Here is a 24,132-nt window from a genome sequence, read left to right on the forward strand (position 1 = left end):
ATGTCAGTCATTATGGATCAGATTCCAGCCAAGCAACACAGTCACCATCAATAAAGGGATCATCAGCAGTTAATTTTAATAGTCATTCCATGACTCCTTTTGGAGGGCCTTCAGGAATGACACCCTTTGGAGGAGCATCATCTTCATTTTCAGCTGTGCCAAGTACATATCCTAGTACTCTAACAGGTGAGTGTTACATAAAATGATGCTATTATTATTTAGTATTATAGCCACAAAAAAATACTATGACACCTTGCCACGCAGAAATAAATTGCAAATTTAAAATAAATTGCCTTTTAGAGATTCCTGATTTTCAGTATCTTTACTGCTCGTGTAATAATTCAGCCTGTATTCACTAGTGACTGGGGCATGAAGGTTGGGTGTTTAGGCTTTTTTTTTTTGTGGAGACAATTAGGATCACAGCACAGAGAAATTTAAGTTACTAAAGACAATAATGGGAATAGTTGATAAAATTAAATTAGAAGTTGTAAGCTCTTGAAAGGATGTGTATGTGATAATGGCTTTAAACTTGGAGAGATGTAAAAAATAAAAAAACACTCCAGATTCAGGAAATTGATTTTTTAAACTGGTTTTAAGTCTGATTACTTTTAAATTACATTAATACAACATTGAATGAATTTATAAAGCTTAACAGGATTTGCATTATATTCTATGTACTTTACTGTGGGAATAATTGTGTGAAATGAAAGAGTAGAATTCCCATTTTTATTGGTCATATGAAAACCAGAATGGAAATTGTAAAGATAGAATTTGCAGCACACAGAGTCCTTTTTGGCTGAGGTATAGAAGATACAGCATTTTAAAGCAACATGTGCATTTGATGTTATAAACCTACCTTAATATTAAAATCTTAAAACTTGAAAAAAAATACTGATTTTGTCCATGTAACTAATTTCATCATTTTGTCAGATATTTTTGAGAGGAAGCTGTGATTTATTCTTTTTTTTGAGAGGCACTAAAAAGACAAACTAATTTATTTTAGAAGCTCTGTACAGACACTTCAGAAAACAGAGTAAATAATTCCTTAATAGTCTATTTCTAGTTTTCCCACAAAGTTCTAATGTTGGCACAATTACAGTGCTGAAGTGTTTGCATTTAAAGTCTTTTAAAAATACAAGAAATCTGAGATCCTTGAAAACACATTCTGACCTTGGCATTAAGCAGTTCAGGAAACCAAGTACGAATTGTCAGGTAATGATCATGTCATGGTCCTTCTCTTGGGAGTACATTAAAAACCAAATAATTAAAATGAACATCTAGCCTTTATCATTTATGAGTCAACTCTGAATCCCTCTTTTGGATGAACATATGCAGAAATTAAATAAGGGCAGCATTTATTTATTTTCATTAGCTCTGCTGAGGAAAGTTTATTGTATTTCAACTCCCCCAAGAACCTTGGAATATTTCTTCTTACTAGATCTGGTTTTTTGGTCTTGTAGGAATCCCCAGCAGTGCATGCAGGCACTCCTGGGCATAACCAGGCATCAGGGATGTAGCCCCCCCACTGGGTACCACAAATCTTTTGCTGCAGAGACCAGAAGGGATGTTCTCTTGCCTGTTCCTGTTCCTGCTGGTTGCAAAGCATGTTATATCTTGAACCAGAGTCAGCAAGAGACATTTCTCATGAAAAGAGTCTGATAATCTCATCAGCGTGAAATCAGTTATCAGCAGGCAGGCTGATTTGTATGAATGCTCCCATTGTTTTGCAATTAGGCAAAATGATACTGCATATGAAATTATTCCTCTTTGTTCTGTAAAACCAGCCCATCCACAAAAAAACATACATACATACATACATGCATACAATTGCACTAAGAATTATTTGGTACATTCAGTACTGCCTTTCAGATCAATCAAAATTGGGTGGTTTCGTGAGCAAATGAGATGACAGCCTTCATCTGCTGTAAGCTTTTTTATTTGTGACCAATAAAACACTGGATCACATTCTGTCACCCTTTGCTTCACAAGAGCAGAGAATAAATGGGCTTGTCAAACAGGATGTAAATGTCAGTAGTACTTATCCAGTTGATCAGTGATGAGTGACAAGAGGATGATATGGTTGTCATCATGGCCTGTAGTGAGGCTGAAAAGTTGAGCCATCTTTTATTCCTCTAGAGCAAAAAAGAAGACGAAATCTGAGTTAGTCACACTGTTCCTGTATTACACACTGTCTTCAGATATTTTGAAGTCATAGAATATTGCTGAAAATCAGAAGAGAAAAATGGGCTACTGTTCTAGCCTTACATGAAGCTATGCTAGTGCTCTGTAATCCCCTTGCTGAACAAGAAGGTGAAGTCTTCTCTCCAAAGCCAGTCATAGATTAGAGGATGGCATACTGACCTAATGAAAGGAAAATTTTAAGGGAAGTTTTGTGGCTACAGATAGTTTGAGCAACTAAACTAGATCATCTCACAGTGGTTCACAAAGAAAACAGCTGCAAGAGACTTGAAATATCATTTCACAGTATCTTTGTTTAAATCAGTCTGTGCTGATGCTGTTCACTTCAAGTATTTTATTATTTTTTGCTATTAAAAAATAACACCTGTGACTGAGACTAAAAAGAGGTTTTGTGGTAGCTGAAGTTTTTCAAGTTTCTTTATATGCAGCTAAAAGCTTTTGTGATATTGTGACTTGAGCATATTGATTGTTTCCATCTGCCAAAGAGCTTACTGAGGATGGTTTATTTCCATAACATTTGCTTTCTGTTTGTGTGAATACAGTTGGTATCTTCACTATTTTCTTGCTCTACCTATCAGTTTGTGTCATCAAAATAATGTAGTAATAAAGAGAAAAATTGGTAGAACTGTTTTGATTTTTAACTTGAATTAGGAGCTGCTAACTTCTAAGAAATGTTTTAATTCATTTTGAGTTCATAAATCACATTTTTTTAAAAAGCCCCTCAATTACTCTAACCTCCTGTGGGGATTTTGTTCTGTTTTTCCTAGCGGAACTATAAATTCATTTCCAGCTGAGGCCTGCTGAGAGACTGTAACCACAGGAAAACTCCAAATCAAACTGTTTAGGTGATTAGGAGCTCTTATGTCAGAAAATCTATATTGAAAAAGAATATTGCATATAGACTATCCCCATTGCATTATATGTTCTTCCTTTCTGATCACGATCATGCTAATTTTAAGACCTAAATTAGATGCAATATGTTTCTCTTGGTGGACTTTCATGTATATCCTGATATGTACATGTGCATATTAGAGACGTAGTATTATACATTTAAAAATATGTTATTGGTTGGACTATTGTTATTAGGCTTCCTAAATGTTAATTAGACAAAGAAATAGCATTTCTAGGGGTTAAAAAGTCTTTCTGATTTGTCTGTTTGTGATTTTCTGTTTTAACTTTCTCATGGTTATGGTACACAGCTCTTTATTTTTGCTAATAGCATGTACATCTCAAACAGCCTTTTCTCCTTTCTCTCTTCCTCATCTCCGTCTTCCCAGTTTTATAGATTAGTTCTTTGAAGTATAGAAAAATGTTTTATGCTGGTAAGTGTAGAAGCCTTCCTACCATCCACCTCTCTTACATCTGTCTTATTTGGGGGACATGTTCAGCAGCATGCGCTATACCAGCAGTGGGATGGGAAAGCAGATTCCTTAGTGTTGGTGGAGTGCAGCTGTTCCTCATGTGACCTGTCTTGGTCCTTGTTCTCTGGAGTAATGCACTGATGGATCATCCTCAGCAAGGGTCTGCTTCACGGCTGGGGAGACTTGGTGGCATCAAAAACATAATCAGTGCTAAAGCAGAGGAATGTCTTTGTCCCCAAGAGAATACTTTAATTTCTGGTTCAGTTCCTTGGGTAGGTTTTGTGTAAACTCAAAAAGTTGGGAATGCATCAGTTATTTATAGCTAAGTGCAGCAGGAACTTTCACTTCTGTGAAAATTAGTGTCTGATGGTTCACTGTTGTGGTGGTGTAGGTTCTTCCAGAACTGCATTTCTTAACAAGAAGCAAGCTTAATAAAGAAACTATGGGTTTGGGTTTTTTTACTGGTGATGCGTCATGCAGGTTTCTGTATATAAGTGCTGTAATTATTAATGTGGTTCCAGTGATGTGTCTAGTGGCCTTTTGTGGTGTGGAAGCATATTTTCAGAATGTCTGTTTATAGGCATAGCTCTGTCCTAAGAAATTAGCAGGTTATTGATCTGTCTTCCAAAATGAGATGCAACCCAGAGTGTTTAGTTGCTTCCAAATCAAAACTGATTTATTGTTTCATGAACAAGTCCTTAAATCAAGTGTTGCAACATTTCTGCTACATCATATGGGATTTTTTTTTCTTTTTCCTAAGGTGGTGTTACTGTATTTGTGGCCTTATATGATTATGAAGCTAGAACTACAGATGACCTTTCATTTAAGAAAGGTGAACGGTTCCAGATAATAAATAACACGTAAGTGTTCTCATTCACAGACCTCACTGGGTTGTTTGAAATAATTAGATCCTTAGTTCTTTTGGAAATCCTTGTATCCTATTTCAGTGAAGGGTAATTGATTTTCTTTTTTTTTTTTTAATGCATTCAATATTCAACAAGCATGGGGTTAAAATATATAATACTGCTAATACAATAACTTTTCAGGTTGAGATCAGGGTTTGGGTGCAGATGTAGAACTATAGCAACTGTGGTAGCCCTAAGCCTTTTCTCGATTGGGTGACTTCCTTCCCCTCCCTGCTCCAGCAAGGCACAGTTACCCCCTTGGGGCAGCAGAGGTGGGGACAGGTACTGCTCCATCCCAGACTCTGCACCTGGAGTTACTCTCTGCTCTGGAGAGCCAAATTCCACTAAGAGGCATTTGTGTTGCTCACAACACCAAATGGGTGTAGTAGGTACAGCACAAACTATTATTTGAGATGCCCTCATAATCAAAATAACATCTTACCTAAATTTACCTGCCTTTCATATGTGAGTACCTTACGGGTGCTAATGTTATGTGTTGTGTTTGTATGTGGAAGAGGTAATGATGTTTCATTGCAGGGAAGGAGACTGGTGGGAAGCAAGATCCATTGCTACGGGAAAGACAGGCTACATCCCAAGCAATTATGTAGCTCCTGCAGACTCCATTCAAGCTGAAGAGTAAGACACTGTATCCTGTCAATTTTATACACTTCTTACCCTGTGGTGATACTGGTTTTTAAAGTCCTTATATGTAACATTTAAGGGTAAAGTAGGAGAATACTATTAATGAAAGCAGTGCTGCTTGGATTATGTCAGAGGTTTCAATATTAGTAAGCACGGGGTGGACACTCATGCAGATGTTTTCTGACAGCTTGCTACATGCAGGGCTAAAGGAGAAAGGATGGGAGAATTCAGTAATTATTAAAATTGGAGAGTATGCGTTGTGTATCATATAAAGCAAAAATTTATGGGTTTTAACTAAAGAATTCACACACCATCAATTCTAGGGTTTTATTCCTATTTTTGCTTGCCAAACCCTGAGTCAAGATCAGCTATATACTTGGTATTACCTTAACCTTACATTCTAAAAAAGCATGTGCGCACAATTATTGTTAATCTGTTAATCTGTGTTAACTTTTTGGTGACAAAACTGCTAAGGACTGCTGTGAATTTGGAAAATTATTCTGCTTTGTGTACCAGTGCTTCATACATTCATTTACTAACATCCTGGAGTGGTTAGACAATCACATAAAATTACTGTGGATCCCATAGGTTGGAGTAGAGTTTTAGTAGAGTTTTACCCTTGTTGCAGGGGATTATATTTGTTGTACTAGAAATATAAAGTTGCATAGCTCTTGTTTCAGTGATACTGCCAATCAGCAGTTCACTGATATGTGATCTGTGCACTTCTCTGTTTGCTACTGCATGTCTGGGAAAAGTGCCTGATTTTCAAGATGTTTGCTCAATTTCAAGCTGAGACTTTAGCATGTTGCTGCTGCTGCTCTCACTTGACTCTGTGCTATTAAAAAAATGATAGCATCAAAGACACTCTGTTATTTTGAGTTTCATCTGGTTTTAAAATTATTAACTTTTGTTTATTTTTGGGGAAAAAAAGTCAAACATTTCTTTTTTTAAACTATGCAATAAAAGCTTAGGCCATTACAACTGCAGTGGTGGTAAAATGGAAATGGTAGCCCTTTACAAAGAAAGCATAGCTCTTAAACACTAGCCAGAACAAAATGGTGGGACTTGTCATGTTATGTGATGACTAGAGGTGAGAGTAAAGGGTGATGAAATGAGGAACTTTCTAAAAACTGCTTATTTTTTAAAAACAGTGCTAATTTTATGAAATATCCCCACAGCATTAGGAATACAGTTCATTTGCTTTAGAGTTTGTTAGCCCTGTGCTTTGATAGAGTTTGTAGATTTTGTGTAGTGACTGCAATTAGAAATACAAGTGCAAATGCCATACAGAGCCCCAAGCTGCTAAGAGTTTGTCTGTGGTCTTTTCTAAGCCTGGAGGCATTTTTAGCAGAAACTGCTTTTGACAGGATCCATATTATTTGTGTGCTTTTTTTAATGACACCATAATATAAATGTTTAATTGTCTCTAAAAGAGAAAGCAATTTTTATAGGTAGTGAAATGAAACAGCACTTTACAATATAGTCTGTAAATTGTTGTAGTCTGGGGAAAAGGCATTTTCATGTGAAGTCTTGAACTAGGTTAAAGTTTGCTTCTGTAAGATTTTAGGTTACATCCAAATTGTCTCCAGTGCATATACTCTCCTATCCATTTCTAGCTTTGCACATCTCCTTCAACACTCAAACTGCAAGTACAACAAAATGTAAGAATAAGTTTCGAATTCCCATGTGATTGCACAGGCCATTCTTTTCATGGCCAAAGTGATCCCTCTTTATCTACATTTTTTCCCCAGAAAATGTTTCACCCACAAAGCCATTGTTTTGCAGCAGTTTCCAGTACTACTTTTCCCATCACTCATGAAGCCAAATTAGCTTGACGATAAGATAGTGACAGACAAAAATGTGTGAAATTTACACTTTCCATCACTTTGTAACTTCTGAGGCATTTAATAAAAACAAGATATAGTTAGAAATAAATCTTATTCCAAAGTCTGGGGATTCATATGAAGATGGACCTTAAAATTATCACTGGCTCAGGACAGCAATGTGTGCAGGATGTTCATCAGGATGGGCACACTGTGGGAGTATAGAAGAAAAAACTCCTTATGTGAAAGAGCTGAAGGCAAGGAAAAATGCAGGCCTTCTAAAACATCTGTGTTCTTTTTGGTATCAGAATAATTAGAAATGTTACTCACAAAGAAGTATATGACACCTACCATAGGGTTGTTCCTAAATGATCAATAGAAAAAAGGGCTCTCTCTGCTGAGGCAGAGAAAGATGGGAGGCAACAGAAATTGAAACAGGAGAGTTTCCAGCTGAATATAAGAAACATTTTTATCCTGAGAATGGCCACAAAGGGATACGGGTTGCCCAGGCTGGTGATCTGTCCTTCAGGGTTTTCAAGCCTGAAGTGGACTACATCCTGAGCAACTACGTGTGATGTCACTGCTGACCCTGCCTGCAGCAGGAGGCTGGACCAGGGAACTCCAGGGGTCCTTCCAACCTGAATGAACCTGTCATCCAATGATATTTATGCACACTCACTTTGCATTAAATATTGTTTTCTAACATAAAGCCAAAACTTATTAAAGAAGGTATTTCAGCTGCTGCAGTTTTGAATGTGCTACCAAAGTGTGCCATGTGATTCATCTTGGCCTGAAAACTTAGCCTGAGGAGGGTGTTCCTTTCAATGTTAAGAACAGTTGATGTCTGTTGTTAAACCAGCAGAAAACCATAGTGTTTGCAGATACAGGCCTCTTTGCATGTATTTTGTAAATAACAGAAATGAGAGTCATACAGAAATAGGTCATCTTAATCTTTTGTCTGTGTGGATGTCATTGATTTTGTTGATCTTTATCTGCTTTGGGATGCTTGTAGCCCAGCAACTGTTTTGGAATATTAGTTAGTCCAGTCAGTGCTTGAGATTTCTAAATCTTTTGCTTATATGAGTACCGAAGCATAGGAAGCTTTTACTTACACATTTCCTTTTAAATTTTTTAGGTGGTATTTTGGTAAGATGGGCAGGAAGGATGCAGAAAGGCTACTTTTAAATCCTGGAAACCAGCGTGGTATTTTCTTAGTAAGAGAGAGTGAAACCACTAAAGGTATGTATGTGTCTGTATCTCTTCTCTCTCCCATTCCCTGCTCTCCCCAACACCAAGGTGAACATTTTCATGCCTGTCCCATGATACACATGAATGTGTACACCATGTATGTGTGCCATGACACTTGGGGAGATACGTTAAATACCTTTTTATATTTTGGTGAAGAACCAGATGTGACTTTTTTCCTAGGTGCTTATTCCCTTTCTATACGTGACTGGGATGAGGTCAGAGGTGATAATGTAAAACACTACAAAATCAGGAAACTTGACAATGGTGGATACTATATCACAACCAGAGCACAATTTGAATCTCTACAGAAGCTGGTGAAACACTACAGAGGTAAGCCCAAGTTCCAGTGTCCCAATGTTACCCTATGCCTACTGTAAGGAAGAATGACTGCATCCCTAGCTTATTCTTAAAATTCACAACTATAAAATTTCTTTCTGATTTCAACAAAAAGTAAATGCACTAATTGTTTTTTATCAACATTAAGATGTTACTTTTGTTGCAGTCTTACCCTTGCTTAACTGTGAAGCTATTGACTATTTTTTCTGTTTTCCAGAACATGCTGATGGGCTGTGTCATAAGCTAACAACTGTGTGTCCCACTGTGAAACCACAGACACAGGGACTAGCAAAAGATGCTTGGGAAATTCCTAGAGAATCTTTGAGGCTGGAAGTTAAGTTGGGCCAAGGATGTTTTGGTGAAGTGTGGATGGGTAAGAGCTTAATGTGACACATTTCAGTTGTTCCTGTGAATGTTTTAATAGTATTTAAAGTAAATCAGGATTGGGATCTGAAAAGATAATATCATAGAGAAATGAAGGGAAAAAATACCAGTTATGAACATGCATGTAATGGTAAAATTAATATTCAATATAGTTCTTGTTTATGATTATTCTGTTAGCTAAGAAAACAGAAGCAAAAAAAAAATTTCAGCGGAAAATCTCTTCAGTATTACAGTGGGGAATAAAACCTAATCTGTTTCTCTAGGAACGTGGAATGGAACCACAAAAGTAGCAATCAAGACACTAAAACCTGGTACAATGATGCCAGAAGCTTTCCTGCAGGAGGCTCAGATCATGAAGAAGCTACGACATGACAAGCTTGTGCCGCTGTACGCAGTCGTTTCTGAGGAACCAATCTACATCGTCACCGAATTCATGACAAAAGGTGAGGGACAGAATAGTTAGAAATACTGCATTTAAAAGGTTATTTAAGACCTCAGCAACAAATCAAATGTTTAATTAATGTTACGTATAAGCTAACTGGAGTATAAGTGTTAATTTTGATTAAATTAAAATGAGCAACGCTTGACCTACTTGGAGCAGTCCTGATTTAGATTATGGGCAGAGACATGATTCTTTTGCACATCTGTGTCACTCTTTCTAATCTTCTAAGTACAAGACTGGGTTTTTTTTTTTCTCCTCATTTTTAGTGTGTACTGTCCATCACATTTAAATGGAACAGCGTAGCTGGGAGTATTATTATGAGATTATGCCTGCCTGTAGACAGGTCATGCTAACAGCAAAACATGTTGAGCTTTGGGTTTTTTAGTGTTTCTTTCCCAGCAGTGTAATAGCAAATTTTAAAAAGGTTGAGTGGTTTTTTTCCCAGACTCCCTTCTTTATCCCCTTGTTTTCAGTCTTTGATCCTTCTTCCTTTGCTCTTTGTCATTTCCCCCTCACCCTGCTAATGAAACAGAGATTTAAAGATTTAGGCAGAGTGCAGAAATAAACATCATAAGCATATGACTGTTAAGGAGCAGCAGATTTCCAAGTCAATTATTCGATTTTTTATAAAATGCAGACTTCTGTTCAAGTCAGAGACAAATTTTGCTATCCTTATAAGCTACAGAAGCAAGGGAGTGGCTAGTTGTGTTCAGTACTGCACTACAAATGTATGGGTTTACTTTTTTCCTGTTTGGATGGGGTTTTTAAAGGGTTGTATAAGATCAAAAAGGTAAAAATGAACAGAAAATGTAAAAACTTCCTTCTGCATTTTTTTCCTAAATAACACTAGACAGCCTTGCAAAGTCAGTTTTCATTGTTCAGAAATCAGGTTTCAGCAAGGCAGTAAGGAAAAAAATATTTATAACTGCCTAAAGAAAAGCAACGTTTACTACCAGAACTGGTTACCTTGCAAAAGCAGAAGAATTGTAACTTTTTCTAAATTATGAATTCAAAATGCTGTTGAAAGCTTCTCTTTATAGCTTTCCTTTGACAAAATTCTCATATTTTACAAAACCTATAGAATTTCCTTTTTCTACGCTACTAGAACAATTTATTTCCCCTTTCACAAGGAAAAAACGCAGGTACAAACTGCAGAGTGTCCAACTGTTTTTTGCAGTGTGGACAGGTTACTAGAGATCAGTGTGAAATCTTTGCTCCTCTTCAGTCCTTTGATCTCATGAACCAAGGTCAGAAAAAGTCTGTGCAAACACACACAGCAAACAGCAGCAGCAGTGTGGGTCTGGCCTGACACATTTTAACTTTCACTGTGCAAAAATACAGCAAGTCACTAAATTTATGTTGGAGAAATCTAATTCAGAGTTACTGCTATGAGCAGCTCTGAATCCACTTCAGGATATGCAGTCAAGTAGTTTCTTTCCTCACCTTGGCCACACTTGTAATTTTGTTACTGTAATTTGGACAGTGACAAGAGTGATTAGTTACAAATCTTTACCAGTTTCTTAGGAAAGAGGTCCTATTCTTATCTCAAGTGACATAATGCCACCTGTAAAAACTGTTATGTAGGGACAAAGCTTTGCTGCACAAGTAGAGGTTGCAGTCTTGGTCCTTGGAACTGATTTCAGATACTGCTCGTGTAATGTTGTGGGTACAATTGCATTATATAAACTGGAGAAAATAAGGTATTGTAAAGAATGGAAGATGGTTTTCCCTGTAAGAAGGAAAAAGCAACAATTTCAGAATAATTTCTCTAATGTATGCTTTGGGCTGGCAGGAAAATACGTATCAGGGATAGAGTTGTTTTTTTTTCTGCAATTATAAATCTCGCAGCAGAAGAAAGTCTGGCTAGGAGGAGCACTGATACCAACAACACTGGAAAAATTACATGGTATTGCCAGAAACAGCAGTCTGTTTTGTTATTGTTTAGTTATTTGCATTATTGAAGTGGATTCCAAACCACTTGGATAGAATTGCACTAACTAGTTATGAGTGTAGAGGTAACTATGGGTATGATCACTAGGTCACATATTCTAGTAAATGATGGATTTTCAAATACAGATTTCATGAGATAAATGTGTCAATCATAATGTGTAAGAAGAAAATCTCATTTGTGTTTTCAGATCAAGTTAATGTTTTTGTTTTTTTGTCTTTTTTTCCCCCAAAAATGTGTTATGTTTTACAGGCAGCTTGCTAGACTTCCTTAAAGAAGGGGAAGGGAAATACTTAAAACTCCCACAGCTCGTCGACATGGCTGCTCAGGTACCAAAAAAACTTACAAAACTTGTATTTTGTGCCTAGAGAAGAGGTATCATGTATCAACTAAACATAAATATCAAATGCTCCGGCTGTTGTGTGCGCCTTCTGTTGTGGGTTTGTGATTTGTCAGAACGGAAACAGTCTGGTTTGCAATCAGCAGATACTGCATAGCCGGACACACTAATCAATGCCAAGCTCTTGGTTGCTATGCTATAATTCATATACTTATACAATGGGAATGGAGCTAAAATAAGGGGGTGCAGCTTAATGCTTGGGAGAAATGTATATAGCCATGAAAAACAACCTTTTATAACACTTTTATTTTTAAGATTGCAGATGGCATGGCTTACATTGAAAGAATGAACTACATCCACAGGGACCTCCGGGCAGCTAACATTCTTGTAGGAGACAATCTTGTGTGTAAAATAGCAGATTTTGGTTTAGCAAGGTTAATAGAGGACAATGAGTACACTGCAAGACAAGGTAAGGCCAGTTAATTTATTTAATAAGACCAGTTGCCTTTCAATTGCTTAGAACTATTATATTTAGCAGAACATGCCTGTGTATTCTGTGTTCATGAATAAAGATCCTGCATGGAAGTGTGCTTTCACAGTTCTGTTTAGGTGAGCCCCTCGCCTGAGTGTAATCCTAGTAAGCTTCCTCTGTTCCAAGTTATGTGGCAGTTTGTTTGTGTTTTCAAAAAACACTTTTAATTATTTTTGGGGGTTAAAACATGCTACAGTTTGAAGAGAGATGAGATTCCAGAGAAGTTGTTCATCAGGTTCACTTTTTAAAACATATTTAAGTAAGGCTCTCAGATGTCTTTAGTGCTTCCAGATATTGTAGCCAGTAGTAGCTGTCCTAGTGTGAGAAATATTAAAATACTATTCCTCCTTGAATTTTATCAATAAAGCAAAGTACAAAAATATTTTTAGTGTATTATTCTTTTCAAAATATTTTGAAGTGTAAGCAAATTGTGGATTAGCAAGGGAAAATTGAGCATCTGTCTTTCTAATGTTTGTAGGAGCTAAATTTCCAATTAAATGGACCGCTCCAGAAGCAGCATTGTATGGTCGGTTTACAATCAAGTCGGACGTGTGGTCATTTGGAATTTTACTGACAGAGCTGGTAACTAAGGGGAGAGTGCCATATCCAGGTAACAGGAAGATTTAATACATTATTCTTTTCTTTGTTGTATTCTCTGCCTCTGAACTTACCTTTTGTACTTTTTCCCTTCATTCAGAGCCCAGAGTTGACAAGCAGAAACAAAAACTTAGTCAGACCTTACTGGTTCCTTTGTTCGCTAAGATACTTTGGTTTATGTTCGGATTAAATCTTGCATATTTTAAAATGTTTTAAGATAATAGCACTTCTAAATGTGACTGACAGTTTATTTCAAATTAGTGGGTATCCTTATGTTTTCTGTCTATCTGTTCCTGATAGTTCTACCTTTGACATTTTCCCAGACTACAGAGAGCGTCACTACACTGAACCTGCTAAACCAGATTTTGAAACTAAACATTTTTCAGCAGATATTTTGCTGGATCTGGCTGTAGGGCAGTTCTGTAAGGCAGTTCTGTTAGGGATATTTAAAGCCTTTTTCTTGGCCTGATTTCAAATTAAGTTGTCCTTGAATGGAACCTATGCAGGGAGAAGCTATTTGGGCTTGATTCTCCTCTCTGAAAGGACAGGTCCAAGGCAATGGGAAAGGGAGAAAGGGAAAAGTACTATGTGTTGAGGAGCTACCAGTGTACTGGAATAATTTTCAGAAAATTTATTTAATGCACATGTAAAAAATTCATTCACTATAAAGTGTGTTCATTAAAGGTTCTGTTCTGGTAGAGCAACATGCTTTGCAGCTGCAGAGGTTCTTGAAAAACTTTGGGAAACTGTTCTTTGCATAATGTCATTCAGAGCTAATATGCTTTCCTTTTAGGAATGGTGAATCGAGAAGTTCTGGAACAAGTGGAACGTGGGTATAGGATGCCTTGTCCTCAAGGCTGCCCAGAGTCTCTCCACGAGTTAATGAAACTGTGTTGGAAGAAGGAACCTGATGAGAGACCAACATTTGAGTATATACAGTCTTTCTTGGAGGACTACTTTACTGCTACAGAACCACAGTACCAGCCTGGAGACAATTTATAAGCCAACAGTCTATATAACATGCACAAATCTGCCAAATGTAAAAGACTTGCAAAGAATTCCTGAAGTCTCCAAGGAATCACAGGAAAGAAAATCTTCGCTACTTTGCATGCTCTTAATGGCAAACTGGAATTTCATAATGCAGTTGCACAAAACCACTTTTAAAGTGTTATACTCTGATTTACCAATGACATATTTTTTATTTTTTCCTCTTTCCCAACTTATTTTCAGGGTCCAAAGGAAGCTTACTGAAAATACGGGGCAGAAAAAATGAGTGTTGGTGTGAACAATAGCAGAAAAACCAATGTTTCAAATCCTTTATTCTCCCAGTATTTGCTAATCATTATACTCTTGAGGGAATAGTTTGGAATAAGTGATCTTGGGGTAAGGCCTTTTTAAAGCAGAAGAACTTTGTGGGACCAAGCAATTCTATTGCAGTTCAGTAAAACTCCCTATGTTTAGAACTACATGTGTGTGCCCCCACCCCCGCAAAACAAAAGATGGTACAACTGTATTTGATTTATAGTCTCAGTCTTTAAGCTTCCACTTTCATGGACTTAATTAGGGTAGGCAGGTAAAAAGAGAAATTGGAACAGTGAATGAAAAACTTGATATAAATGGTAGACCTCAATAGTGAGATTAGAGAGCATAATGCACTGTGTTAATACTTGTGTTAATATAACTGGAAAGTAGCATGAGAGATTTTTCCTTTTTTCTTTCTGCATAGCTAATTAAGAATAATGAAGGTAACTAGAAAATGAGGTAATATTTTATAAAATTGTGTTGATAAAGTATGATGATATTTGAACTTGAAGCTATGTAATACAATCATGGGGGGAAAGCCTTTAATCTTTTAAGCTCCAGTGGAACAGCGAGCTTTTGTATGGGAAGACTGCCTGAACAAAGTCACAAAGTTCACCAGGAAAGCAAGACTGAAGCTGGTAATTGGCCACCTTTTAGTCCTTTTTCAGAGACAGGTTTGGTACTGTTGTATGTGGCTTGTAAGTGGTAACGAGGGTGGGTGCCACAAGTGCTATCTGTCACTAGTTCAGGGATTTGATTGCACTTTTGCTTTTCTTGGCTATTAAGACACACACACATTTGCTCTTCCCACTTCTGCCCTTCCTACAGAATTATTTAACTAAAAATAAGTGAAAGAAATGTGAAAGTTTAAAAAGTAAAGGGATAAAATATATTTAATATTGTCCAAGTAATGAAATTTGCTGGTATTCAGCCCAGCTGACACTACATCTAGATTTATTTTCTTTGGCTACTGACATATCAAGCAATAACGTCATGTCTTTTACTCAACAATTTGCATGAGGTTCTTGAATTTCTGATCAAGCTTATATACTTTAATTTTGAAACACTCTTACTTAGTTACTGGCTTGGAATTCATATTATCATTGTAAAGCTATCCAACAAATGAATTCAGAAGAGCTGGTAATATAGTTCTGGTACTAAACTTAACATTCATGGGTTTACACTACATTGAATCCAACTACCAAACAGATCTGTGTAGGAACAGTGCCATCATTTTTCATTTTCCCTCATCATTGCTCATCAACTGTACTTCTGTGGTTATCAAATTTTAAAAGGGCTTTCTGTAAGAAAAACAAAAACAAAACAAAAAAACACATACGCAAAATACTCAAAAAACCCAAAAAAGATTATGAAATTTTAATTTTTCTAAATATTTTAAAATAACACAATCATATGAGTTTATGTATTAATACAGTCATAACAAAAAATGCCAAAAATGACACTGGCATTGTATGGATTTTTAATTACTGAATGGAACAGTTCATTGTAATAACACTTGTATAGTAAAGGAATAAAACACTAACTTAATGAACGTGTTCATTGTAAATGGTTGTGTATTATAAAACTTCTCCAAAAGAGTTTGTATGTTTATGAAAATTTATTTGTTTCACCTGAAGACCTTGATGTGGTTCTTACCCTAACAGAGTTTAAAATTCACATTCACACTTTTTATATAAATAGTAATAAGTTTAATTATGTAACTAAGTATTTTTATAAAGTATGGCATTGTTGAACTGTTTTGCAGAATTGGTTCCAAATAAATTTCACCTTGATTGCATCTGCTTATTTGAGGTGGGGGGGAGAAGGTGGGAGGGGGACAAAAGCAGAGTAGCCTTCACATTGAGGGGAGAAGGACGGGAATAAAACATTCATGACATTCTTTTTTATCCTCTGTAAATTGTACTTCCATGCAGGATTGTGAGCTCATTGTGCATTATTGCTGTTCAAACAGACATTTTCTAGACCAGTTCACAGGTCCTTGGCAGGAATGGGTTAGAACAATTCTGCCTGGGCATAAAACAAGCCCCTCTGGTGGACAGACAGATGGACTTGGGATTCTTGTGAGAGCAAGTCCAACTTAAACTCTCAGCTGGCAGTCACTGTCATGCTGTAAGGCAAGCACATATCCTCCCTCTTGCTTTCTCTGGGATAAACAGCCACTGTTCACTTCTGTCTAATTTTTCAGGGAATTTTATACATTTGTTCTTGTGATAGCCAATGTTTCATCTCAACCTCATTGAATGTTACCTGTCTCAATGACCAGTACGACTCAAAGTGCAGATCCTGGCATGTATATACAGTGCCACTGTAGGTCAAGGAGCTAGGACTGTTTGAGTTTCAATAATAACTAACACAGCACTAAAACCATTCTTCTTACAGAACCTACAAACTGCAAAGTTTACTGTATTTTTAGTATTTCCTGTAATGTAATTAATGTTTTACTATTTTTAATGAGAATAATCATGTAATTTCTGCTAATCTGTACTCCTCCCTGTTGTCCATCCAAACCTTGTGATTCCCGTTCTGCATGCTAGGCCTGCAGACAGTTTCTGTCATGCATTGTTTCAAGCTGTAGTATTTTAAGAATATTTTCATAGTATTTTTGAGTAAACTTCCAAACATAAACATGTGTTTGATCCTACTATTTAGGTAAAGTACATTCCTACTTCAGCATAAAATGTTATGAAAAGAACCTTATGTGTTCTTATCCTTGCAACCACTGAATTGTCATTTCACTAGGCTTGTGAGTAGCCCTTACAACTGAAAAGTAGCCTTGGAAAGGATTGGAGGGGTTTTTGTTGGGTTTGCTGGGTTATTTTGGTTGGTTGGGGATTTTTTTTTTTGTTTAAAGAAAGACTCCTAGAGTTGGCTGATGGGCAGAAACAAGGCAGAATGCTGTCTTACCCACACTCATCTACAATACTAATGTTTATTCTAAACCACATTTTCTGCAGCTGGAGTGAGTATAAATGAGTATAAAGAAGTAAACTTAATGAACCCCCACTTTTGTTATTTATTTTCAACTGTTCAATAAACTTCTCAGTTTTTAAGTTTTCCGTGGAGATGCTGTAGATGTCTGTATTTGTGGCAACATTCCCCCGACACGACTTTGCTTAGAGCTACGCAGTCACTTTGGGTTTAAACCACAGGAGCACTCAACATAAGCTAAGCAGTACATTGCAAGCAGGAGACTCAAATCCTCACACCTGGCTTAAGGAATTTAGGGCTAGATTGGAACAATTGATCTGGGCACCAGAAGCAGATCTGGGTGGATAAGTGCCTCAGTCCGGAACTGTGATTCACCCAATAACTATTGCCTTGTGCAGTAGGTATTTGGGCTCTGTGCAAATGTCTGAAAGTGCAGGTTCCTTCATAGACACACACATTGCTCCCACTTCAGCCTCACTGTAGTACAGGAACAAAACTGCATTTGACCTTCCAGGCACTGCAAGAGTGTGACTGTCAATGTGCGGCCGGGAGCATTCCCCCAAATATACATCTCTGACAGATACCTTTCCAAGATAGGGTGGGAAGAGTCAGGAGACGGAAGTGAGGTGGTTGTTATCTATTTTTGATGTACCAGCCTGGAGCGTAAAACCTGGGTTCTGATCAAGAATCCTGGCTAGCTGGGTGTCAGCTGTGAGAGACTGTTATGAGGGTGTTGAGAATTGGAAGCAGAACCCACTGAAAAACTTCGCCCTCAGCTGCAGACTTTAGCATTTCCTCAAGGACCAGATTATTTTCTCAGCACCTTTTCCTAGTGACACAGAGAGAGTGTTAGCTACAGAAACAGCAACAACTTTCCTGCTTCTTTCCCCCTAAGCATAGGGGAGGGAAAGGGGGGGGAGTGGGATAGAAGGATGAGACAAGCAGCTGAAGTACCACACTTCATCACAGAGGGAAGCAGGCTGAGGGGTGTGGCATGGCAGATGTCATATATTCTTGTCTCTGTCATATTTTGAAAAGGAGGTAGAAATGCAGGGGAACTGGAGAGCATCTGTTCCCTTGGGCACAGTGGAAATGGAGCAAGGCTAATGCCAAGTGCTGCTTCTGTTCTCTCTGGTGGCTCTGGGTAGCTCACCCTGACTGGTTTCTAGGAGATTGGCTTCATATTAGTTGAGGAGTCACAAGCAGTGTTTTGCTCTCAGAAATTTCTAAGAATGAACTTTGATCAGCTCTTAGGAAATCTAAAACACCAAACAACAAAAGCAAGATACTGAGAGTCTGAGGGGAGAGTTACTGGCCCCTGGATCCCAAATAGCATATCAGACTGGGAGATAGCCTAGCATTCCTTTCCTAGTGAATGTATGTGGATGTAGGATTTTCTGTCAGGTTTCCCTCCTCTCCATGTATAGTTATGGTGTGCCTAGGAACTTTACAGAGTTCAGACATTAGCCATGGGACCCATATGTTCTTCTCTGGTCCTACCCTTTGAGCTTATTTTCTTTGTTAGTTCTGCATGCAAATATGCTTTCTGTAGGTAGTACATTGATAATAATTTTTTTAACATTCTCTTTAAAGACAGTTTTTTGTCAAATTTTAACAGCCACTGTTGTTGGGGTATCAAAGTATTTATTTTTTGTGTATTTTTACAGAACACTGTCCATCTTCTCTTGGTATTTAATTTACTGTAGGCAAGGAGAAACGTGTTGGCCATTGTGTTATTTTTGTTTTGTTCTTAAAGACAGGACAGATACCCAGTTAAACTCAGCAGGGTCTAGAAACAGACAGGAAATCTAAAAGGGAAACCTGAATACAAGCAGTCTTGATGAATTAGTCATGTACCAACTGGAAAGCTGACTGCTGTGAAAGCATTCATTTCTTTAATCAAAAAGCCCCTGCCAGTAGGAGCACTTCCTTTGTGCCCTGCTGCTAGGTTATTGAGGCTCTAGCTGAGACTACTGGTAAGTACATACTGGGAAATGGAGAAATTGTGCATTTTACCTTTGCTCCTGAAAATCCATCCCAGGCGTGCTAACGATGCACCTTTTTTCCCTGCACCTCCACAGGTGCCAGCTGCTGTATTCACCATTCATTCAATACCCCCCACACACACACATTTATTCACATTTGGGGCAGTCTTCCAGGGGCTAAATGGCTGTTGATCCTTCTCTTGGCTTCAGTGTTTGGCAGTGACATGAGTGTATTTGTTTGCTGAAGTAAGGAAGGGTAAGGAAGCATTTCTGCTCTTTCAAAAACAAAATATGATAAATCTCAGTCCAGTATGAGAACTGCTATGATAAAAGTACCACATGTAAAGTACCACATCTAATCATTTGACTGCTTCTTCATGAGGACAGTGAGGACTTTTCCCTGCTTCTCCCGCAAGTGTAGAAAACGCCACTCAGGGAGATGCTCGTGATGTGCTGTGGAAAAGGGAATGACCACTCTAAATTGCTAAATTCCCCCTGCTCAGTCCTGCCAAGGAGGCCAAGTCAGTGATTCTGTCCTTCCAGAGAGTTCCCAGGAAAAGGCAAGAGTGTTGGCTCATATTCCTGAGAGTGAAAGCTGGTGACTAGATGACTTGGGTTCCTTACATGCCCCTATCCACCTTCCTCTCCTCTCAGTTCTAGCCAGGGTGTTTACAACCAATCAGCTTTTATTTTTCCCTTGTGGCTGTGCAGTAATAGCGTGGACATCTGAGAATTCACAGGTTGATGTTTTCTCTTTTTTAAGTGGAGGGTGCCTGGCAAATTAAGCAGCTTTATAAGAGCAAGGTTCGATCTGTACCCCTTCACTCGAGTTTTGATTTTGTTCCTTATTCAAAGGACTTAATTTCTGGAACAACTTTGTCTTTCAAAGTGGCTTATGGCTACCACAAATGTATATTATTTCCATTGTGCTAAAAGACTAGAAGAACAATAGAAACAATTTCCATACTTACATTTTAGTCTAGAGTCACTTGTTAAAGTGACTGCATCAAAATCTGTCCATTGAATTTTCTTGACATCTTTATCAAAGAACTGCCATTTGCAAGGAGAGGATTTTATTTTTCCACATGGAAGTGAAGTTCAATCAATTGCCCCAGTGAGTTAAAGGTTATAAATGAGCAGATTACAAGTCGGCTAAATATGAGCTCTGGCGCCACTGTCATTAGAATGGCCCCAGCCTTTTCAGACTGCTACTAAGTGCTCTGAAGAGCAAGTGTGTATGTACTTAGCAATAGATATGCCCCTGATTTCAATTGATCAGTAAAGCTGGAAGGAATGACCCTTTTTGCAACCTGGGGATGACAAAGAGCATTCAGGAGGATAGGGGGATATACATCCACTATGAAAGGTCAGCCTATCTTGTGGAAATGCACTTGATCTATTGACAAAATAGCTTGGGCTTCATTTGCTCTTTGTTCCAAGACAGACATTGTTATGCCAGGCAATAAACAGAAATTTACTGAGGGGCAGCATCTCTCCCAGGGGTTTCCAAGGCATTTATCATCTTGCCCAACAACACTTATTGCCTAATACATAGCATTTCTCACACACTCTCAAACAAATGAGATCAGTGTCATTATCTCTGTCATTATCCTTTATCAAGGGGAAAAGGGGTGTTTTGACTCATCCAGGGTCAAGTTGAAGACCATGATCAAGCAGCAGCCAGAATCTAGCATCCAGTTGATTAAACATTTCCTTTCAGATGAGCAACTTTTAGCATCACTACCAACTTTGAGCCCTGGTCTTGAGCTTGGAGAAGAAAAGCTGCAGTAATTTCCCATTATTGTTCACAATGGACACCTGAGCTACTAAAAAAAAAAAGCCTACGAGAGAGAAAGAAACTTGTATAAAACCTGTGGGCCCAGTGCTGCACAGCAATTTGGCTGCCACAAAGCCAGTGTACCAATTTCATCATGAAGACAGCACGGAGCATGGATCTCTAGCCTGAGGCTTGCCCAGTGGTCCTGGGATGCAGCTAGCCACCTTTCAGACAGCCCACATGTGGGTGAGTGCTGGACCTTGGCTTCTGAGAAAGTCAGTGACTGTCAATGGGATCTGCCTCCCCAGGTCACTGAGCTGCCACATCTCAGACACACGGCCAGGGGGTTTTTGTTAGGCAGTTTGGACAGGACACAGCTTCTGTGACTGATGCACTAGCACTGCCCAGTGAGCACATTCACGAGTTCCCCTACAGTTCTCATTGCTCCCTTCTTGCACATTGGTGTGGCTTCCAGACACCACTGGTTTGCAGCAGTCCCCTTTCAGCCCTAGGCCATAGAATGAGCACTTCCTTCTTTGCCATTCCAGTCTGTTTCACTGACACTTCAAATATGTCAAAACCCTCTAAGCACTCAGCTGAACACCCACAAAACCTCTGCCTTTTCCTCCTTCAATCTACCTTTGTAATTGTTTCTCACAGAAATGTCTTGTTTGGTTTTTTTTGGTTTGTTTTTTTTTAATTCACTTAGGATCTAGCAAGTACGTACTCAGTTATCTTAAGCTTCTTTAGGAAAAAACCATTATCTTTAATCAGTCTAAGACTGAAGCCTGTGTATCACCTGGTTTGTTATGAGATGCTGAAAACCCTCCCCGTCGTCATGGGTGAAAGGTGTGTAGTACAACCTGCCTAGATACAAAAATGACCTCAGGCACTGGAGTACATGATTCATCACATCCAAGAAAAGTGGGATGGGATGTTGTTCCCACAATGCAGGTGGGAACAGCAGAGGAAACGAGATACAGGCAAGGAAAATCTCTTAGCCAGAATCACGCAAAGGAGTTCTCACAAAACTGTTTCAGACATCGGTTACTCGTACCTCAGGCAAATACCATAAGCAGGGGAGAACTCAGAACTGGAATCACTGTCTCTTAACTCTCAACTGTTTGTTCCATGCTGCTGAAGAAAATGATGGCTGGCACAAGGCTTATGTTCTGTTGGTCCTTTTTCTGACACTCTGCAGTTTGCTGAAGAAGACTGGCATGTGGTTTACCCTGGCAAAACCCTTTGCTCAGAATAAATGTTGACTACCATTAAGTGGTGGTATGTGGGACTGGAAAAAACAAATTCTGGTATAGCCCTGAGTCTTGGGGACTTGAAACAGCTGGAGCACAACTTCTAGTGCCATTACCTCACTGCCAGCAACAGAATGCCTTATGAGGAAATGAGAACTCGAATGTGACTGCAAAACAACTCAGGGAGATGCAGCAGTGGCTGCATTATTGGAAGAAAAGCTGTTTTCCTCACAGGATAAGGGATCTGGTGGCCCCTGTCCCCTTAATAGTGTTTTGGACTGCCAGTCCAGGGTGGCTGTTTTCTTCCTCTGTGGAGTGGGAGGTGATACAGAATAACTTTCATCTTGAAAGCCCTTTGTGATTATTATTTTTGTTTTGAGGAAGGGGTAGAAAGTATAAGATGAAACATGGCCACTCAACTAAACTGACAGTGGCCACCCAGGTCTGGGCACAAAATGAATGGTTCCATGCTGGTATTTCAAATTCAGAGACTGTCTGAAAAGGTTAATTCTCAAAGTACCAGCTGAGGAAAGGGCCCACAGTCCTTCTGTTATAGGCATTTGGATGTAATGAGGCAGTAAATTCGGCTATGCTTGGCAGTCATATGTGCTGTCAAGGCTCTCTTTATTCATGTGGTCAATAGAGACACGGGAGAAATTGTCAACAACTTCAAAGGCTTCTCCAGAGAGCTTACCAGCAACAGGCAGCTCTGCTGTAAGACACATTTTAGGGTGCCATTGTGAAAAGGATAGTAACAAACATGTAAGTTGTGAATTTTCACAAAATAGTTCCATTTGCATTCTTAGAAATTGGGAACACGTGGTTCTCAGACAAGCCAGTGTAAAAGTGACCAGTCAGAATTCCAGGGAGGTATTTTATACAAGTTGCACATTTCTGCACCTTCTCTTTTTTTGTAATTTTTAACCAATATGAACTTGGTTTTTTGGGTTTTTTCCCCCCTTGCTGTGTTATCAATAGTGCAGTCTTTTAAACCACAGGGAACAAAATATCATTTAACAGAAGCTGTGAGTATCAAGCTTCACTGTGGATGACACTGAGGGCTCTACATCTTTTTGCTCAGTAGATTGGACCAGAGAAGGGCACTGTCCACTTGGCTATGGCTGCTGTCCTGAAAGCTCTGTGGGCCAAACAAGAGGGAAAGGTGATGCCCATGGGACCTCAGTGTAAGAATGCTCATCAACTCAGAGAAACCCTGGTTGCCTTCATTTGCGTGTGGTCTTGATTTTGAAATAATCTATACATAAAATTGGCTTTAAAATATCAAACAAAATACAGTCATTGCTGAGTTATTGGAGACTCTGTCCATGCTTAATTTTTGCAGGATGGAAAATTGTAGCCACTGCACAGTGCTTAGTGGTGAAATTGGTTGGAACATTAAAGAGTAATTTTGTAGAGCTCTGGCATTTCTGAAAGAAAATATTTTTGCTGAGTTCTGTTTCTTTGTATATCCTTCTCTTGATTTCATCTTTCTTACTCACATATTTTAATCTGAGATTTTCACCTTTTAGCCAGTTCCCTACTGAATATGCTGTTCATCTGGGAGGCAAATTTTGCATACTTAGCATGTTACTATTTATTAAAACCAGCCTTTTTAGGCAGTGATGTGCCATAAAGACAGCCTGGTTAGAAAGGAAAATTAGTGAAAAAAGATATGTCTGCTCAAAAAAAGACTGACATAAAAAGAGCTGCCTGGAATTGTGAGCCTGGGGACCAGTCCTGTGAACTAGTGAAAAACATCCTTGAAAAGGGCTTCTGGCCTCTTTGAAGTGCAGCTGAGGTACCTAGAAACCAGAAACACCCACAGATACCACTGATAAGCACCAAACAAGGAGACTGTAACAACAATCTGTCACGTGAAGGTGGAAAACAGTCTGAAAAAAATAATAGCTCTGAAGGAACAGATAACAGGATCCCCAATTGTCTGTGAAACATAGAAATTAAACAGGATCTATTGGCTGCTCAATGTCCCACTCCCTCTTATGATTATGTGCTATTAAAACACCTTATGTTTATCCAAAAATGAACCTTAGAACTTCTTGGTTGAATCCCACACAACCTCTCTATAAGCATTTGGGCTCTCCCCAGGGA

At 38.5% G+C, this 24,132-nt stretch overlaps 1 protein-coding gene across 1 annotated transcript in view; it reads left to right on the forward strand.

Annotated features, from left to right (window-relative positions):
• Nucleotides 1-17,142, forward strand: part of YES1 (YES proto-oncogene 1, Src family tyrosine kinase) — a 50,629-nt gene extending 33,487 nt beyond the window's left edge. Inside the window, exons 2-12 of the mRNA XM_059858924.1 lie at nt 1-186; nt 4,321-4,420; nt 5,003-5,101; nt 8,066-8,169; nt 8,359-8,508; nt 8,732-8,887; nt 9,162-9,341; nt 11,541-11,617; nt 11,944-12,097; nt 12,639-12,770; nt 13,551-17,142. The exon at nt 1-186 is cut by the window's left edge and continues 90 nt beyond it. Of these exons, the coding sequence (XP_059714907.1) occupies nt 1-186; nt 4,321-4,420; nt 5,003-5,101; nt 8,066-8,169; nt 8,359-8,508; nt 8,732-8,887; nt 9,162-9,341; nt 11,541-11,617; nt 11,944-12,097; nt 12,639-12,770; nt 13,551-13,759 (1,547 nt within the window). The 3' untranslated portion in view covers nt 13,760-17,142. The remainder of the gene's footprint in view (nt 187-4,320; nt 4,421-5,002; nt 5,102-8,065; nt 8,170-8,358; nt 8,509-8,731; nt 8,888-9,161; nt 9,342-11,540; nt 11,618-11,943; nt 12,098-12,638; nt 12,771-13,550) is intronic.
• Nucleotides 17,143-24,132: the final 6,990 nt, after the last annotated feature.

The sequence above is a fragment of the Haemorhous mexicanus genome, chromosome 1 (assembly GCF_027477595.1).
Source record: "Haemorhous mexicanus isolate bHaeMex1 chromosome 1, bHaeMex1.pri, whole genome shotgun sequence".
Taxonomy (NCBI): domain Eukaryota; kingdom Metazoa; phylum Chordata; class Aves; order Passeriformes; family Fringillidae; genus Haemorhous; species Haemorhous mexicanus.